At 36.1% G+C, this 20,566-nt stretch overlaps 2 protein-coding genes across 2 annotated transcripts; one reads left to right on the top strand and one right to left on the bottom strand.

Annotated features, from left to right (window-relative positions):
• Positions 1–325: 325 nt before the first annotated feature.
• LOC110736723 (MDIS1-interacting receptor like kinase 1-like) lies at positions 326–4,614 on the top strand. Its single transcript, XM_021917020.1, has 2 exons — positions 326–3,387; positions 3,932–4,614. The coding sequence occupies exons 1-2, from the start codon at positions 744–746 to the stop codon at positions 4,348–4,350; spliced, it is 3,063 nt and encodes a 1,020-aa protein (XP_021772712.1). The 5' UTR covers positions 326–743; the 3' UTR covers positions 4,351–4,614.
• A 74-nt stretch (positions 4,615–4,688) lies between these two features.
• Positions 4,689–18,007, bottom strand: LOC110736722 (probable inactive ATP-dependent zinc metalloprotease FTSHI 5, chloroplastic). The gene is made up of 20 exons (XM_021917019.1): positions 16,734–18,007; positions 14,164–14,638; positions 13,743–13,946; positions 13,374–13,667; positions 13,009–13,278; positions 12,147–12,236; positions 11,938–12,069; positions 10,388–10,561; positions 9,351–9,472; positions 9,051–9,252; positions 8,452–8,580; positions 8,126–8,308; positions 7,780–7,899; positions 6,690–6,875; positions 6,458–6,532; positions 5,862–5,921; positions 5,640–5,747; positions 5,230–5,310; positions 5,058–5,141; positions 4,689–4,984 (listed from the first exon to the last, which is right to left on the bottom strand). Exons 1-19 carry the CDS (start codon positions 17,708–17,710, stop codon positions 5,070–5,072), a joined length of 3,954 nt encoding a protein of 1,317 aa, XP_021772711.1. The 5' UTR covers positions 17,711–18,007; the 3' UTR covers positions 4,689–4,984; positions 5,058–5,069.
• Positions 18,008–20,566: the final 2,559 nt, after the last annotated feature.

Below are 20,566 nucleotides of genomic sequence, written 5' to 3'. Positions count from 1 at the left end.
TAATGCATTTATAAATAATGCAATGTCATTAGTGCATAACTATAGAAGGCTTAAAGGTGTTACTTACCAGAATTCTAGGATAAGATGAGTATTGTATGGTAAGGTAAGAGTGACTTTGTACGAAATATAAGATAATTTTTATGAGTGACTTTCATGTAACTTATCATATGAATTAGCATGTTATATTTCTCTAATTCTCTGACCAATAATCTTAGTTATTATGTTTTATGTGCAACAACTATCAAGTACAAAACTTACAGCTTTAAGAAGAAAAAATTGCACAAAACAGATAACATCACTAACAAAAAAAAGTTAATTTATGTAATTTAATCAACTAGAGGCAAAAGACTATAAATTAAGAACATAATTTAATTAGAAAAATAATTTGGGTTGACCATGATCCTAATCATGCAAACTAGAAGCATGTCAGTAAATGACCACAAAACACATTCTCTCCATGTTTTAATGTCGGAATATAACTCCAAAAAACTTTTACATTCATAACATTACTTAGCTGTTTTAGATTCCCAAGACCTCACGAATTAACTTAATTTAATCATCTCACTAATCAATCATTTTAATCTAACTTTATTTCTTTCTTATAGAATAAGAACCTGCCACTTTTCTTCCATAATCTCTGATCATCATAACCTCCAAAACACCCCATTTTATCCAAAAAAATCACACAAAAATGTCTTCATAACGAGAAAAAATTAAAGGGAAGAAAGATTTGATTGAGCAAAATGCAAATGAAAAACAAAGTTTTGATCTTTTTGTGTTTTTGTTCATTTTGTGTTTCTCTTGTTTTAGCAACACCAAATGATGAACTATCAACTTTGTTGTCAATGAAGGACTCCTTTATTGATCCCTTGAATCAGCTCAAAGATTGGAATAACAACACCAAAAACCCGGCTTCGCATTGTGAATGGAAGGGTGTTTGGTGCAACTCTGAAGGTTTTGTAGATAAACTTGATCTTTCCAACATGAACATAAGTGGGAAGATACCAGATACTATACAAAACCTTAAGAGTTTGACAGTTCTTAATCTTTGTTGCAATGCATTTGCTTCGTCGCTGCCTAAATCCCTTTCTAATCTCACCTCATTAGTAAGCCTCGATCTTAGCCAAAATGACTTCATTGGTAGGTTTCCTTCAGGTTTCAGCGAAGCAAAAGGGCTAGTTACACTCAATGCTTCTAGTAACAACTTTGAGGGTAACTTACCTGATGATCTCGGCTTCTGTAACTCCCTCGAAGTGCTAGACTTTCGAGGGAGTTTCTTCGAGGGATCGATCCCTACTTCCTTTCGAAACCTACAGAAGTTGAAGTTTTTAGGCCTGTCAGGAAATAATCTTACAGGGGAACTTCCTCCTGAACTTGGTTTTCTGTCATCTTTAGAGACTATGATTCTTGGGTATAATGAGTTTAATGGGTCTATACCTTCAGAATTCGGAAACTTGAGTAATCTGCAGTACTTAGACTTAGCTGTTGGAAGTTTAAGTGGGAAAATTCCTGCACAACTTGGGAAGTTACAGAAGCTTGACACAGTTTATCTGTACATGAATGAGTTTGAAGGGGCACTTCCATGGGAATTGGGAAATCTTTCATCATTGCTGTTCTTGGATGTTTCAGATAATCAAATTTCCGGGGAAATTCCAAAGAGTTTTGGGAGGTTGAAGAATCTGCAGCTTCTGAATTTGATGTGCAATAAGTTGACAGGTGAAGTACCAAGTGAGATTGGTAATTTAACCAACTTACAAGCTCTTTCATTGTGGAAAAACTCCCTGACAGGTCATTTGCCTGTTAATTTAGGTGAAAATTCCCCTATGAAATTTGTTGATGTTTCATCAAATTCTTTGTCAGGTGAAATTCCTCCCAATCTTTGTGATTCTGGCAATCTCACAAAACTTATACTCTTTAACAATTCTTTCTCTGGTCCTATACCTTTAAGCCTTTCGAAATGTGCTTCATTGGTCAGAGTTAGAATACAGAACAACCAGTTTTCTGGTAGTATTCCTGCTGGTTTAGGTACCTTACCTAACCTTGAGAGGCTAGAATTAGGAAACAACAATCTAACCGGAGCAATCCCGGATGATCTTTCCCTCTCATTGTCGCTTTCCTTCATCGATGTGTCATACAACAACCTCTATTCATCCCTCCCTTCAGGGATTCTCTCCATTCAGAACCTACAGAATTTTATAGCTTCTAAGAATAACTTAGATGGCCATATTCCTAGCCAGTTGCAAAATTGCCCTTCCCTTTCTGTCCTTGATCTTTCCTACAATCATATCTCCGGCGTGATCCCAAAGAGTATTGCTTCATGTGAAAAGCTGGTCATTTTGAACCTTAAGGAAAACCAACTCTCAGGTGAAATTCCACACTCAGTTGCAGGAATGCCCACTTTATCAAAACTTGACCTTTCTAACAATTCTTTAACTGGTCAAATACCTGAAAATTTTGGGAACTCACCTGCTTTGGAAATGCTCAATTTGTCCTACAACAAACTTGTAGGTCCTGTACCCACAAATGGCATGTTTTCTGTTATTAACCCGAATGAAGTCAGAGGCAATGCCGGACTTTGTGGTGGCGTACTTCCCCCATGTTCTAGGAGCAATGAAAAATATTCAGGTCGGCCAAAACACAAGCACATTAATCATGTAATAATAGGATTTGCAGTAGGAATATCAGCCATTCTAGCTGTCGGGCTAGCATTTTTTGCAGGAAGGATGGTGTATAGAAGATGGTATTTGTATAGCAGTAGAGTAGAAGAGTGGTTTACAAGCAGCAGCAAAGAATGGCCTTGGAGACTTGTAGCATTCCAAAGGCTGAACTTCACCTCTCCTGACATATTAGCATGCTTGAAGGAATCAAATGTGATCGGAATGGGTGGAACCGGGATTGTTTACAAGGCCGAGATCCAAAGGCCACACTCAATCATAGCAGTGAAGAAGTTGTGGAGATCAGCAGGTGACGCTGAAGCAGGGGAAAACTTGCTAGCAGAGGTTGAACTTCTAGGAAGATTGAGGCATAGGAACATAGTTAGATTGATAGGATACTTGCATAATGAGAATGATGTGATGATGGTTTACGAGTATATGCCTAATGGGAATTTGGGAACAGCATTGCACGGTAGTAAACAAAGTCCAAAGAACAACATGCTAGTCGATTGGGTGTCTAGGTATAATATAGCACTAGGAGTAGCTCAAGGCCTGTCCTATCTCCACCATGATTGTCATCCTTCAGTGATTCATCGCGATGTCAAGTCAAACAACATCTTGCTAGATGAGAACTTTGATGCTCGAATTGCTGATTTTGGGCTTGCAAAGATGATGCTTCACAAGGATGAGACAATCTCCATGGTTGCGGGATCTTATGGATATATAGCACCTGGTGAGTATTCATATCCAGTTTCTTGCCTATTTAATCATGCTTATATTGGTCAGTATCATTTTGACTCTTCTACATAGTTACTTGTATTATTTATATCATGAACTTCCACATAAAAGCTTAGGCACTTGAAAACCAAAAACCGGGTAATTCAGAAGTGACGATGCCCAAATAGACTGTTCCTAAGAACTTTGCAAAATTGTTTCAAACTTCCATATGATTAAAACTTGTGAAATGACTGTGCGAAGATGTTTCTAACAAGATTTTTCTAACAATATATCCCTTCCCAACCAGATCATTTAATTCAGAATGGACATTATAAAATCCAATCTTGAACGGATGCAGTTTTAGAAAATGTGACAACTTTTTCCAGACATCCTATAATAGTATTGTGGCCCTTCTAAATTTAAATAGAAGAAGTATATAATGGATTGAATATGGAGTGCATTAATTGATCATTACATCTATAGTTGAACTTAAATTCTTGAAATGCTTTTAACATATTTTTTTCAGCTAGAAACTGAGTCTATGAAATTTTCTGTCACAGAATATGGTTACAGCTTAAAAGTTGATGAGAAGAGCGACATCTACAGTTATGGAGTCGTACTCCTAGAGCTCGTCACTGGCAAAAAGCCATTAGATCCAATTTTTGGAGAATCAATCGACTCAGTCGGGTGGGTGCGAGAAAAGATTAGAAAGAACGGAGGATTAGAGGAAGTGCTTGACCCTGAAGTATCAGGCCAATGCAAGTACATACAGGAAGAGATGTTACTGGTTTTGAGGATCGCCCTTCTTTGCACAGCTAAACTTCCAAAGGAAAGGCCTTCCATGAGAGATGTTATATCAATGCTCAAAGAAGCGAAGCCTCGGAGGAAGAGCATTTGCAACAATAATGGATATCAAGAGTATCAACCTAACATTGACAAACCAGTCTTTAGCACGTCCCCAGTTACAGGCCTGTTGTAGAGAATTTCATGTATTTACCAGCATTGCTTGTAATTCTTCCACCCCACCTTAATTTTTCTCCTGTAGATTCCTACTTTTCTATTTCTGCTTCCATTTTTTTTTCTTCTTAATATAAACTTCTAGCACAGATATAGTTGAAAGATTATAAGACTACACTTGGTAGTCATTTATAAGTTATGTACATTGAGATCTGTATTATAAGATTAGGCGGGAGCTTCTTGGTTGAGCTCCGCCAGCTTTTCTTACCTCGTCAAGGAAATTAAAAGAGAAAGCCAGACTTAAAGAATAGCAGGTCAAAGAGACAACAATCGATGATCAATGCAGACAAGAGAATAATATTAAGAACAAAAAAAGAGATCATACTCATTTTTCCTTGCATTATACCTTAACTTTCAAGATCAAAATTTCACAAGCACGAGGCTCAAGTGCTTAACTGCTTACAAAATCTCCAGTTCAAAACAGCTCAGGCTTATTTCTGTACACAACTGTGGGGTGAAGAAAGAAGAAAACACGGCAGCTTCTTACATTTCATGCTATGTATGTACAAATGATCTCCAGTCGTGCAAAAAACATGTATAAGTGAGTGTACCAGACTTCCTGCAATTTCTCACTCCCACTCAAAATCATCATACTCCTGGATGAAAGAGATTTGAGCCTTAGAAGAAAGAGAGGCATTCAACTGTGTCCTAAAGTGGTCAATTGCATACCTTTGACAATCTCTAAGTTGCTGCACCTAAAAGAACAGTTTTTGATGCACTGCCATCATCATCGAGATACCTAACAGACAAGGACTGCAGAAACAAATAGAGCACCAAACTATCAATTCTAAGAATAAGTAGGCTAATATGAGAAAAAATTTCATAGTTGGAACAGTATTACCTCACTATCATAAACTCTTGACAGGGAGAAAGGCTCAATCTCTCGAATTCCACCATTATTTTCATGAATTCTGTCCAAATCCTATTCAGGGAAACAGAGAATATGAAAACTGTCAAGAAAGCTTGACTAAATAGTGAAGAGAGATAGTGTCACTTTTAAAATCAAGGGGTAGCTAAAAATGCAGCAAATTTTCCTAATTCATCCAACTAAGTTAACTAAATTCTTTAAATCTAGTACAGGGTGATTAAAAAAAAAAGTACTCGCTCCATTTCGGAACAATTGGTAAGCTCCCTAGGGCACATAGTTTAAGAAAATAATGACTATATTTACTAAGCTGTATTTTGGTTTTCTTCTTCTCTGCGAGTTCTTAGTGAAACAAGCTATCATTTCAACAGCAGAACAGGTCATACCTTTCCTGTCAAGATTTCAAAATCAAGCAATTCATCAACAATTTTTTCCAGCACTGGTCGATTTTTCAGTAGCATATCTTTAGCTTTGTCATATGCAAGATAGTACATCTGCCAAAGAAAGGCAAGGTTTCAGTTTCTGAATCATGGATTTTGCCTCAACAAATCTATGAAAGCCTTAGTAGAAGTGCATAATATATTTGAAAAACTGTATGGTGTACAAACCTTCTCAACTTTAGCTGCCATCTCAAATTCATGCTTGTTTCCCATGCTTAGAGCGGTAGCCTGTAAAAGATTTGAAAAAGAGGAAAATAAAAGGCAGAAGAGCTAAAGATAATAGATTTACAGAACTCAAAGTAATATTTTAAATTATATATAAAAAGGGATCCCAATAAACGAGACAGATGGGTGAAGCATCACTGCTGCTGATAATTTTACTCTTCCTTTCATGCATTGGCTTATGTAAATCTAGTTAAATCCCACAATAGTAAATCATCTCTTAATTCTTCTACAAGTTCCCATAGTTTCTCCCTAATGCTAAATGAGAGCCATACAAGTTTTCTTAATTGACCAAAAATCAAATGGGAAGTTTATATATGGACACAAAAAAAAGATCAGGGGGAAAAGAAGTAGAAAAAAGAAAGTGGACACTTCTCAAATGATCAAGAATGCAATTGGCGCTATCAAGCGAGGTACCTAGCAGTTCTCCCTCCTGAATTCCCACTAATGATATTTAAGGATCAAACAAGCATCAGTTTAACTTTCCTGCCCGTAATTATGACACAATAATAAAGATCAAAGATTGAGTATAAGAACAATACCGCATTTCCATGATAGTAAACTGTAGGACTGTCATCAGGCCCCCATCCATACTGAATCACCATCCTAGTAGCTATCTGTGGCAAATAACAATATACAAGGTTCACATCAAAGTATTACTTTTTAATTGATTTGAGGTTGAGAAAAGATGAAAGAGAAGCAAAAGTGCGATGATGCAGTATTTATGAAGTCATACACAAGATCTAGCATGTGAAGTCCCAACATATAACCTACCTCCTGCGCCTGCTTCAGTTCTGAAGCAGACAGCAAATTTTCTTCCCCAAAAGGAACTAGCAATTGTGCTGCAACATGTGATCCAAAGCAAAACACCAGCCTTTTCTCCAGATATGATATAGTTTCTACATTTTCGTTCATAGAGCCTTCATTTTTAGCTTTAGTGATCTTGGTACATCCAATTCCCTGCATAGGTATCACAAAAAATTACACTGCTTGACCATAAAACTTTGACTAGTACAGCCAGACAAGTTATTGGCCTGCCATTGTTAATATGTAATCACTAATCCCTAACAACTACAATTGGGAAAGGAATATATTAAGTATATATGTGGGAAACTAAAGCAGACCTAACAGCCAGTCTAACTGCATATAGAGCTGCCTTCCTGAGCTTGGGCATGAAGAAGAAAAAAGAACTACCAGCTACAAGATTACTTCACATGGTCATACAATCCAGTATTCCCTTTTCTTTTTTTATTTTAAGTAGATTATAGCTCAGATTGTATAGCACAAGAGACAAATCTCAACAAAAGAACTGCCACTTATCATGATTACCTCACATGGTCAGATCAATCCAGTTTCCCTCCCTTTTATTACTACTCAAAGTAGGAACACTCAGACAAATATATCAGAAGATAAATCAGATTCTCAATGAAAAAGAGAGGGAGAAGAATGGATATGAGAAGGATAGCATGACGAAGATAACCAAAGGGCAAAATATCTCTCCTTTTTAGCAAATTTCACATCCAATATGGCCAATTAACCTAGAAAAATAACAGAGCTCTGCTATCAAACTCAACCTTTCAATAGGATTAAAGGATGTATGTTTAAGCATTATTCAAAAGCGTGCAGTTATATGGTAGGCTGATGGACGTATTGCTGAGATGAGAAAATTTTGAAAAGCAAACTCAATTGTATAATAATAGGAGAGCTCATCAGTTTTATTCATAGAGACAAATGCGTCCAAGTTCTAATTTTCACCTTTGCTTAGAATATTCTTCTAACCGATTGCAGTTTGGCAAGCTTTCTCATATTTTATGTAAAAAATAAATCAACGAAACTAAAGACAAAAGGCTTCAAAATTACTAACCTCCCAGGCTAGGGGCTCAAGCCATATATTATCAACAACGTCAAAATTCGGCAAAAGAAGAGCAATTAGACCTCGACCAGCAGCCCATACAGCATGTGGAAACTTTGTCTCCCTTGTCCACTGTCAATATATATATGTAAGGCTTATATGATTGATCTAGAGCATTGTATATCTTAAGAAAACAAGGTTGGATCACTGGATCAATTAGCAATACTAAGATCAACATAACAGAGACACTATTTAAGTGCCAAATTAAAAAAGTATATAATCAAACTTGCCAGACATATATGATGGACAAATGGCTCAAAAAAAATAAAATAAAGTTGATAAACAGAAAAATTCTTACATCAAGTGGAGGAGTATATAATTCAATTCCATTGCTAATTTGACCATATGGTTCCATTTGATCAACAACATTCTGTAGATCCTCTCTTGTCAATGTCAGTCCCAGATGGTTTACAACCACGCTGCTTATCTTTCTCGCGAGTTTTGTTTTCCTTAACCAGTTAGGGATAGAAGCACTGAAAGTCTACATGTAAATAGCAGGATCATAAATTATATGGTTACTATCATGAAAAGAGATGAAGTAGGCCTAAGGCTAAAATCCCATGTTAAGGATTTGACCTAGGTAAAAGCAGTGTAGTTGAGAAATTAGTAAAATTGGCCACTAACCGCAAACCAACTACAGTAGCTCATCAGCTCATCAGTGTCGAGAAATTTACTCCTGAAAGCACTACCTTCCAGAGCCACAGGGACGAGTTTCAACTCAATAGGGCGCAGAAGGGATGTTTTTTCAGCTACCTAAAACAAGGAAGTTAGAACCAGCTGTTTCAGAATTGACATAAGTATAAAATAGTACTAGATATGTGATTACTGAAAGTACAATTTCCAACTCAAAACCATAAATCAATAGTTATAGAAGCTAGGCTGCACTGCCTGCACAACTTGTTCAGTTGTTCGGCGATTTATCCATCAGGGAGATAGATGAATGCAAAAGTAGAGTCAGTAGACAAAGAATACATGCCTCTTTTAGTTCTTAATTGTTTTCCAGAAAGAGAAAAAACAAACAAACAAACAGGGAAAATAACTAAAGATGGGTTCAAATCATAATATATAATCCTATATGCACTAATGAAAAAAATAACAGCACCAGAACAAGATATATTGGTCTTAAGTATTCCAATTAGAGAAAGGAATAATAGAAAAGCACTACAAGAAAAAATCTATAGCTTGCAAAAGATAGAACACGTTAATTTAGTTTTTCAGTTCACCTTTTTCCAATCCACAAAATCAATAACATCAGGATCCATAGTTCCTTTTGCTGCAACGCGCAATATCTTCTCTCTTTCTGCTTGAGTTGGACGCTGCAGATTAAATATTCTATCCATTCGACCAGGACGACATAAAGCTTGATCAATTTGCTTCAGATTTCTTGTAGTAGCCATCACAACCACACCATCTTGCTTTTCAAACCTGCAAGTATTTGGTTTATATCATATATTCAATTAGCTAATACGAGTGATTTAATATAATAAACACATACTAAAAATTAGTCATATAAGGAAGAATACCCATCAAGCTCCACAAGCATTTGATTGATAAAAGCCTCGTGATCCTGCTTTTTTGTATGGATAAACTTTCCACGGACACCAGCAAATAGATCAAAATCTTCCACAAATATTATCACAGGTGCCTAAGGATAGAATCATATAATATTATTAGTAAACCATAAAGACCTTCCCAACTTTTGGAGTGAAATAAACACATACAAAAGAGACAAATTAACTATGGAGTATATGATGATTTTCCTTTAAAAGGGTACAATAAGATATAATTGAGAAGATAAATATTATGTAAAGCCATGCCTTAACATGCTAGGGAATTTTTTTTTCTTTCACCTTCAGCTTTCATGAGGAATACATACAAAAAGAAAGCATCAAGATACTTCATAGCAATAAAACCAAATTTAACCAACAAAACTACTTAGGTTTACAATTAAAGTTTACGGTTAACCATATTTTTTCATTTACAGCTGATATTTTTAACAAATATGATACTTTCCCTTGGAAAGCCATTATGAAATTAGGAAAGATAGAAGAATATCCATCTACTTCTTCAGACCAAGGTCTCCAAGACTTGCTTTTATCCCCATAATGATTTCTGAACAGAACTGGCTGAGATTACTCTGAATATTTGCAACAAAGTTGATTGAGCCTCTAATGAGCAATTTACCAACTTTGGATTAAAATGATCTAGATCAAAATGTCCAAGTAAACTATACTTTGCTACTTATTTGACATGAAAATTGTGGATAGAAGAAGACTGGTAAGTTGTCTCTCACATCAGCAATTAGATGAAATATTTTCTTCACAATTGTACAGCTAAGCCTGCATTCATCAGAACCCCCTTCTAAACCAAAGCATTAGGGATGAGGGTAAGTAAAAAAGACTACAAAAGATACTCCTCTATTTGCCAAAATTAACACCACAGCTTAAGATCTTGAACTTGGATTCTCCATTATTTTTTTTTTCTTTTTTTTTGGAAAAGAGATTCTCCATTACTTGAGCAAACAGATAAAGAAAACAAAGTTATGTCTATAGAGATCTACCAAGTCTCTTGCTGTCTGGAACAATTCTCTGACATTGGATGCACTTTGCCCAACCCAGAGTCCAGCTTCCAACTGCTGTGCTTTGACCTCAACAAGAGGCACCCTGGCTTCTGCAGCAATAGCCAGTGCCAGGGAGGTTTTTCCAGTCCCCCTCTCCCCAACTATAAGAACACCCTGCAAGTAACAAAACATAAGTTAAATAGCAAATAAGCTTGCCAAAGCTAGTAAATCGTGAAAAAACGAATAGCACAAATTATATTGAAAACTATACAGAATCAGAAAAGCTCGTTTACTGTCCGAAAGCTATGTGCCCAAGAGAAATGAAAATCTTTTAGTGGGACCGAGGAAATATAGAATATTGTTCTCTTAGTAAAATGCTTAAGAATAAATAAAATTAAATTACGTTGATGTCATCATTAAAACTTTTTTGCTTCATAATTTCATAAATCATAAATAATAGCCCGATCTTGAAAAACTAAAATCTAAGTTTAATCGGACCCAATATGGACCAAACCCTACCCAAATTAGACCAAAATTGAACCAGAACCAACCTGATACAGATCCAACCCAAAAGTGGGACTGACCCAAAATGGGCCCGATTCATACCTAATTTGAACAACTCGTTTTTGGTGACTGATGCTTGCCGATTGGTCTCATGTCATGGTCAGTAGTTGTGGGCTTGTGGCAGTAACGAAATGAATTTTCAGTTGGTTGGTGACTTGAAGGGTTTGTATTTAAAGGAGGTGTTGAAGGCATTGGAATTGTGAGAAAGGTTGGGAGTTAGTGGCTGTTTGCGGCTCTTGTGGGTGTGGTATATCAGGATCTGGAACCTTGGGGCTTGTGGCGGCCGGTGCCGTGGTGGGGTTGTCATGGGTTGTTGGTCAATGATGGTCATAGTGTAGTCATATGTGGTGTTAGTCAAAATAGGTCAAAGATGGCTATGGTGTAGAGGTAAATGGGTCCCAAGGGAGGGTAAAAAATCATGACATGGAGCTTTTAGGGAACTCCAAAAAAGAAAAAGGGAAACAAAAATAAGAGAATGGCCAACCAAACATCAGGAATTAGGGGTGTTGCTTTTAATTTTGTTTCTTGATGAAACCCTTGACCAAACAGCCCCCAAGAGCTTTTCATGGAGCTGATAGGTCCCCAAAGTCATTCACAGTTTCTTGGAATTAGTAATATTTGTTGTTCTCTGTTTCTGGAAAGAGTTACTTTCTGCCTATTGCTGTGGTTTGAATGTGATACCATCTATTATAAACATGATGTGGTTCCCAACAGAAACCATTCCCAGATAGCAATCTACTGAAATTTTGGATAAAAACTTCTAAATGCTTGGTTAGTTACACCGTATCAAGCCACATAAGAGAGCACAGTTCGTTCAGAAATTCTCTTATTATCTGTTTTATTATGTTTCTGCAATAGTAGTTGGTTTCAGAGTTATTGACAAAACAGAATATTAACTTAGTTTTCTGTATAGCAAAGATCTTAATATAACAATCACCAAAAACAACAAACTTTTCTGTAAAGTCAATTTTTAAAAATTAACATACCCGAGGTGCCCGAGCTCCCAGCTTCTGGAATGCACTTGGATTTTGTAAAAAAGCCACAACTTCATTAATCTCCTCCCTCATAGAATCCACACTTGCAAAATCTCTCAGTGGTATTGGTGGATTTTTCACTCTCTGAAGAACAGAGAGCCATCAGTATCCAACAAGAAGTAATTTGAAAATAAACCAGCAATCAGCATACAAGCTTTTACCTTCATATTATCAAACACTGTTCTGATTGGATCAACCCCAGCTCTCCTTTTTCTTAATATTCTCCGCCTTTTATATTTCACGTACCTTTGCTGCAATGAACACTCAATACATCACATTATTTATACATAAAAAAACAACTGAAAAGAGGGCAGTATAAAATGCAGAAGCTAATTGCTTTAAGGCATTCAAATCAGAGAGATAGGTTACAATTGCTTTAAGGCATTCAAATAAGAGAGAGAGAGAGAGACATAACACAGAAGAAAATTGCTTTAAGGCATTCAAATGGGAGAGAGAGAGAGAGAGAGAGAGAGAGAGAGATCAGGGGAGGGGGAGGGGGAGGGGAATGAAAAGATAACACTAGTTCACCAGCTCACTGAATGTGAATGATATTATACTGTAAGTAAAGGGTCTAAAAAACAAGAGGTGTTGAAATTAGTCCACGTACTACTTTCCAGCACACAAGCAAGAAACAAATACCTGTTAAACTATTTTTAATCTAGATTAGTATAGGAAAATATAGTGGTAAAGTGTATTAAAGCTAAATCTTCTTGCAATATATGTACAAAGACTAACCATGAGTCCATGAAACTGCAAATTATTGGTTTAAAGGAAAGCCAAAACGTTGGGAGTGCAAAAGGTTTAGTCGTGTAGGAAAGAATTGCAAGTTCAAGAAAAATAAAATGCTGGGAGCACTAGAAATTTCTATTGCAAGCAAATAGGATTATGTGATAACATCCTATTATACCATGGTATAAGCAACTAAGAAGTAAAGAACTAACATCTTAAGTTGTATATCAGGTGGCAGTTACAATAACTGTAACTAGAGGATAGATCATTACAAAGCTGAAGCTGAAGACATACCAATCTCCCAAGCTTCCGAAAATTTGGATCTCGGCGGTAAGGCCCATAACCAAGTATTCTAGGGAGCTTTTTCCTCATAAACTGGAACGTATGATACAACACAAATCCATATATAGCACTTCTGATGAGAAAGAAAAAGTAATAACGGAGCGTATTTGATTTTCTTGATTTGAAACTATACTCTGCTTCAGATTGCAATTCCAAATACCATGTTGATCCAATAGTCTCATCGTATTCCTCAGGCCAAGCCATTCCCAACCTTATCCTCAACTACAGAGTGGAAACAATCTGGAATGACTATCAAGGAATAAATGAATAAAATAATAACTTAAACAGACAAAAAAAAATGCAACAATAAAGAATACCGGATAAGGTATTAGGAACTCCACAATCGGAAACACAAACACCATCAGCACGTCATCATTAATGTATTTTATTTCATCCAACAACAACTCTCTCCCACGAGAGACATACTGGTTGTTCCATATGCCATTAAATAATTGATGAGACAGTCTTGCCACCAAAAGAGCTTGCTGATAGATATTCAACTCAGACAGTGGAATCCACATAACGTGTACAGCAGTCGGAACACCAGATGCAAGCATTTTGAGATACAATTCATCAAACCCTCCAAGATCTTCGAAAATAAGTTCATATTCCTGTAATAAAAAGTTCTTGTAAGAAACACCAAAATCATACCCACAAAAGATTAACTGTAGTTTACAAAGTATGACCTTTAAGTCGACATAATATTCCTTATCTTCCTCCCCCTTTAGTCCAATGTACATGGCACCCCAATCGTGCCTTATTCGAGCATACTGCACAAGGTTCTTGGAGACAGCACATGGAACTGCAATGGACTCCATTTCCCTCCGATTCTTCTCCTCATTGTAAAATGTCTTCGACACCACTCTATCGCGATCCAATATAATGCGCTCCTGGGAAATATATGTAAGCAAAACCTTCAGCAGACTATAATTCTAAGAATCACAAAATATCTCTTTCCAAGCACGTGATATTTCTCTCCTGCATAAAAATGCACAACCTTATACACATTCATGCATGAATTACTCATATATGTCAATTACTTGACAGTTGTGTGTGTGTGGACTCAGAGAGCATGCTTTACAACAATGAGTATGCACAGGAAGTTACCTGTCTCTTAGACACATATTGTTTACCAAGATCAGCATCCTCCAATACACTTTTTTTTAACTTTTTTTTTGCATCTTCACGCCATCTCTTCCATCCATGATATAAGTGGATGCTTACAGCCTTAGGGACCGTGACCTCTTTATCGCCAAACATCCATTTCAATTCAGCTTCTGGAAAACCTTTCACAATCTCATCCTCTGGTGTATTCACTAGAATACGCTTTTCCTCCCCGTGTTTTCTCATATCTTTTCGAATACGAGCCTCTAGTTCTCTTTGCAGATTCTTGGATTCTTCAAGGGCTTGCTTTACACGCTGTGCAAAGTTTGTTAGCTCCCCTTCAAAGAGTGGCCCAAGTGCATCATCAAAATCCACCACGCCAGGCAATACCATCTGTTTTAAGTGTTCTCTTTGAGCAGCTTCTAAGCCTTTCTGTATATCATTCCTAGAATATGCTACAGAAGGCACTTCACGTGGACTGCAATGATACAGCCATAATAGTGTAAGATAAAACAAATTTACTTAAAAAAATTCTGATGGCTTCATACTTACAGGAATGACTGCAACAGAGAAATAAAAATAAAAGCACAAGCAGCTAGGTATTAACATCAAAAATCGGCAAATGAAGCGCTATTGTTCCTAAACTTTACCATTCAATGTGTCCCTACCCATGAAATTAAATGGAAGACTGATGTAGCACAAAATTGAACTAGCATTGGCTTTAATAGGAAAGCCATGGATGACCACACTACTTTAAATTTATTACTCCTTAGCTAAATGTAAGATTTAGAAACTATATAATATGATTTAGAAGGACCAGCAGTCTACTGAGAAGGGAACTTATGGGCAACATCCGGCACGTAAAATATTACTATGTAGTAGCCGTAACTTCAAAAGATTTATCATTCTTTTCCAACTACAAAATCTGCAAAATTGCAGAAAAGCAATCACTCAACATAAACAACAATCAAAAAGCCACCGAGTACCTCAATGGGAAAATAGATGACTTACACTTTGTTTAGATAAGAAGATACGTACAGAAAGGGGGAAAAGGGAACAACGCACCAGGGGGGGTAGAGCAGAACAAGCTCCCCTACTTGGATAATAGGTTGGGGAAGAAAAAAGAGGGCGAGGGAGAGATCCAATTTCCTTATCTTTAATAAACAATTAAACACCACTACAAAATTGGGGAGATTTGGAATGAAAATGGAGCTCCACCTTCTCCTGCACTTTTTTTCCCCTACCCTTACTCCTCTATCCCTCCCCTTCCTTTCCCTTCGATCTAGCTATCCAAATGAAGTGTCAAAGGCTCTCTGCTCTTTAGATAAATTAAAACATAGCAGTGTAATTCTCCATTAGACATCCGGGTTTGCAATCAGTCAAACAAAAGATTTTTCTACAAGACAAACCTACGCATGAGGTTAATCAATACTTGGCTATGAATAGTAACAAGATTAGATGCCCATAGAATCTTCTGAACAGACTCTTACACCCAAATGAAACCCCCCACCACCCAAAAAAGAAAAAGAAAAAGAAAAAGGAAAAGAAAGAACAATGTGAAGGTGGGTGTCGCAAGCATTGCAGACAAACTAAGGGAAAATCGTTTGTGTTGATTTGGGCATATAAGACGGAGACCGAGGGTGCACCGGTACGAAGGGTGGAAGAGTGGGACCATGGAGAGGTTAAACGAGGTAAAAGGAGACCGAAAATGACTTGGTTGGAATGAATTTTACGTGAGAATGAGGTATTTGGTCGTAAGGGATGGAGGAAGATTTTTGTGGATGACTATACGGAATAATCACTTTTGGTTCATGTAGCCGACCTCACTTATGGGATTAAAACTTTGATTGATTGATTGAAAGTAACAATTAACTAAGCAAAGAGTTAAAATAACCCCCCCCCCCAAACCACCACCACCCCCAAAAAAAGGGAGAAGAGGCAGCGTCACAAATAGTAGATAATTTGTAAGGCCAGGGAAAAAAAACGAAGATTGTTTGCTCCAAATCTCCATACATAATACTCTTCTCTCTGATTTGCTTATGGACCATTTTTTTCCCTTATGAAACGTCTTTACAGGGAATCACTTGTTTTCCCAGTATGCAACAGTATATGCAGTATGTAATCAAATAAAGCCTCTTCTGTGACGTAATTACAGACCATTACGTTATCACCATTATAATATTTTATTAAGGACTTATACATGCTGATATGATTGCAGATCTGACATACAAGAGGACTAGCACTAGGCTCATAGTTTAGCTACATCGAATGTTCAAAACCTCTAATATCTTCAAAAAAATAATAAGAGAGGTGCTAAAGAACACATCTTCAAACATTATCTACAAGAATTTGTTCCAAAAATCTTGGAATTGCAATGATGTCAATTCACACGGCAATTGAAGTCCAATGTAAGTGAAAACTGAACACGGCAATTGAAGTCTAATGTAAGTGAAAACTGATCCATCTCATGGTACTAATCAGTTATGATATACAGTTTAAACATCATTGAAACTTATAATTAGCATACTGTAATTGTAAAAAGCAATAAACAATAGCAAAAATCACCAATTTACCTTGCATTTCGCCTAATCTCGAGAGTAAATTTCTTCACCAAGAGCTCACATTCCTTCTCAACAAACGAAAGCTCCCTCACACCGATACTAAACACCATCGTTTCCCTTCTCGATATCTTATCCTCAATCTCCCCAATCCTCTTCTGCAGCTCATTGTACTTCTTCTCACCCTTATCCAACTCCTCCACCAACTTATCTATCCTTTCTCTCACTTCCTCATCGCCACGACTCTCTTTCAACTCAATCAACAATTTATCCTGCTCCCTTTTCGCCCTCAATACCTTAATAAGTATCTTGTCAGCCCTATTAACCAACCCTTCCTTCTCATTCTTAAGAACTCTCAAATCGGCGTAAAGTGCATTCATTATCTCACCTTGTAGCTCATTTTTCTTTGATTTAACCCCCTTCAAAGCAACCTCTAAATCCTCTATACTACTTTCCCCTTCCCTAACCTCCTTCATCACCTTCAACACACCCGAAACACTCTCTAACAACCTCTGTGTATAACCCGAAAACTCGTGCTCCTTCCATGAAACCAATGTAGGCTCTTCCTTCACAATTTTTCCCTTCTTCCCCCACAACAAACTACTAATCACAGGCAAAGCAATAGCATTAGGTTGATGCCCACGAATTGGGCACATCCCAATCACAATCCAAAACAATGTAAACACAATTGACTTTGAAATACAACTAAACAAACCATCTTTCACCTCAATTTTATCACAATTACTCGAATTTACACTAGAATTAACCACTTGGGAAGCTTCAAAATTACTGGAGAAGCAAACCCCAGATGAATTCTTCCTAAAAAAGAGGATTGAACGACATGGGTATTGATTTTTTGCTACAATTTTGGTAGAAGAAGCTCGAAATTTTCGTTTATGTGGATGGTGAGTGAAATGGGGGAGAGTGTGATGTGGGATTGAATGAAGAGGAGTAACAATGGAGTTTGAAGAAGGTGGGCATGTTGAAAACATATGGAAATGGAGAATTTTAGTGGAAAAATGGGAGTATGAGAGAGAAAGTGAGAGAAGGTCAAGATTTCATGGAGAATTTTGAGGTTTTTTTTGGGGGGGGGGGGGGGGAGATTTTGCAGTGTTTCTGAAAGAGTGAAGTGTAGAGTAATTTGGGGAAGGATGGCAGATACTGGGGTTTATCGGAAAAGGGTCTGGGGGTTGGGTTCAAAGTGATTGTGGTCGTGCCGAGGTTAGAACCGCCGACTCAGCCAGCGGGTTTTGCGAATTTGTGATATAGGTTAAGTTGATTTGTATTCGGGTTGCAATTAAATAGAGAGGTTGAAATAATTTGACATTTTACATTGTAAGAACGTAAATGTGTAAGTACGTCATCACAAGGTGTTGAACACGTAACGTAACCTTTGAAATTAAAAATGAAAACTTAACCATCATTCCAATATAATGTTAATGTTTAATATTTCAAAATAAAAGATAATAAACTCTTGAAATTGTAGTAACAACAAACAAAGTATTAACATATTTTCTTATCTTAATTTATTGTAAAAATTATATTAATATAGCTGTTTTTTAATATCATGGCATCAAATTTTTCTCTCTAGATAAATATTACAAAAAGTTACTCACTCATTAATTACTGCTTAAATCAAATATTTTGACATTTATTATTGTGAGAACGTGACTATATAAGTACATCATCACAATATCTATACAAGGTATTAAACACGTAACCTTTGAAATGAAAAATTAAAACTTAACCATCATTCCAATGTTAATGTTTAATATTTCAAAATAAAAGATAATAAACTCTTGAAATTGTAGTAACAACAAACAAGTATTAATATTTTTTCTTATCTTAATTTATTGTAAAAATTATATTAATATAAGCTGTTTTTTCAATATCATGGCGTCAAATTTTTCTCTCTAAATAATATTACAAAAAGTTACTCACTCACTATTTAGTGCTTAAATCAATATTGTACAATGGAGTAATTGCTAAAAATGATTTTGTGTCTGCTACCTTGATTACTTTACCCATATCAAACTTAATTCAATTGACTTACCACTTTCAATATTTGCATATTCAAGTTTTTCAATTGAATAAAATGTCAATTTTGCATTACTTTGTATGCCATACTGAGCAGTTTTAAATCATAACATGAGTAGTTTAATAAACCCTTTGTAGTAGTTCATTATGTTCAAATGTTAGATTACCTGTGAAAAATATCTATGTATTTATATAGCTTATTCTTCCCTTAAAAGAAAAGGAGCAAAAGGAATATGTTATCACTCCCCTCTCATCTCTAATTTAAGATTTAAAAATTGTTTAGCTAACACAATTGACTAGACAATGAAAATGGAATGTTACTTTCACATGTTGTACATTGAGGCATATAACTTCATATTTATATAGTATGAGGAGTAATTGTTTCAATTAACTTACGCTTTTTAATACACTCTTAACAGTACATTTTATAAAACATAATAGTATAGTTTAAGAATCACAAACTATTGGGTGCGGCAGTCCGCACCCAATAGTTTCGTGCGGCGGAGAAAATGATGATGAAGATGACGACAAGGACTAGGACGATGACGATGACGATGGTGGAGGAGGCGGTGGTGGAGTGTCGGAGTCCTTGGCCATGGCTGACTGGTGGTCGAACTTTTGAGTTCTCAAATGCGCAGCTCTGTGAGGTAAATGCAATTGATAAAAGTCAAAAAGAAGAACTATAGCACTAATGGCAGTGCATGAATTCGGTGAGGAAAACAAGAAATCAATGAAGAATAATTAATACATTAATTAATTATAATAGTAGAAATAAAAAAATTTGCGGAAGCTAGATCGAAAACCTAAGTTGGATGATATCATTTATAAGTTGGATGGTATCCTTAATAATTGGATGTGATATCATGTATATCGGCCAACAACAAAGACATATCAGTCATCTGATGTCAGATATCAGTCAATATTAAGAACATATTAGACATTAATAAAATCATATCAGCCAACAAAAGGAACATAGCAGCCAACAAAAGATACATGTCAGCCAACAAAAAGAACATATCATCCAACAAAAGATACATATCATCCAACAGAAGGAACAACATATCAGCCAACAAATGCATATCAACCAACAAAATGATGAAATCAGCAAACAAAAGCAACAGGTAAGTTAACAAAATAAACACATCAGTCAACAAAATAAAACATATAAGCCAATAATTAAAATATACATATCAGCCAACAAAATAAAGATATCAGCAAACTAATGAAACATATCAGCCAACAAGTGAAACATATCAGCCAAGATTGTTGTACGACAATCCGCACTCAATACCTTCTCTTTAAGAATACCTCGAATTAGTATACCAATACTTCTTTATTTTCTTCTTATTTTATGTACTTACTACAATCAAATAGGGACTATCATGAAAGAGTCAATTCTCAAAATTAGATTAAAGAATACGCATTTTAACAACCTAAGTATTTTTATTTACTCCAATGACAAATTAGTACCATTTTTCCACGTAGTAATTAACCCGATGGTATATACAAATTCACTATGATTAATTTAGGGCTCGTTGGTAATTAGCTATGGTAGTTGGTTGTATCAACTGATTTGATTGTGTAATTGCATTAGAGATGATTTAACTAAATGTTTAAATTGTCTATTTTACCAAAGACAAAAATATCTATTTTTATTTGGGTTTTTAGAGAGCCATATGGGTGGTTGATGAGAATCGGTCACAAGATTATTGGAACCGGGAGGGGAGCCCTAACCACTTGAGCTATCGCTCACTCTCACAAAAATATCTATTGCAATAATTGATCAAATACTTCTTACAAAAAGCTTAGGT

This window comes from Chenopodium quinoa, unplaced genomic scaffold (assembly GCF_001683475.1).
Source record: "Chenopodium quinoa cultivar QQ74 unplaced genomic scaffold, ASM168347v1, whole genome shotgun sequence".
NCBI lineage: Eukaryota > Viridiplantae > Streptophyta > Magnoliopsida > Caryophyllales > Amaranthaceae > Chenopodium > Chenopodium quinoa.
This window is presented reverse-complemented; position numbering and strand designations above follow the sequence as displayed.

Coding starts and splice junctions, on each gene's coding strand:
- LOC110736723 (XM_021917020.1), top strand. CDS start 744: ATGCAAATGAAAAACAAAGTTTTGATCTTTTTGTGTTTTTGTTCATTT. Junction 3,388..3,931: donor TTATGGATATATAGCACCTG/GTGAGTATTCAT, acceptor TTTCTGTCACAG/AATATGGTTACAGCTTAAAA.
- LOC110736722 (XM_021917019.1), bottom strand. CDS start 17,710: ATGTTTTCAACATGCCCACCTTCTTCAAACTCCATTGTTACTCCTCTT. Junction 9,473..10,387: donor TCCAGACAGCAAGAGACTTG/GTAGATCTCTAT, acceptor TTCTATCCTTAG/GCACCTGTGATAATATTTGT. Junction 8,309..8,451: donor GCTACTGTAGTTGGTTTGCG/GTTAGTGGCCAA, acceptor ATTTACATGTAG/ACTTTCAGTGCTTCTATCCC.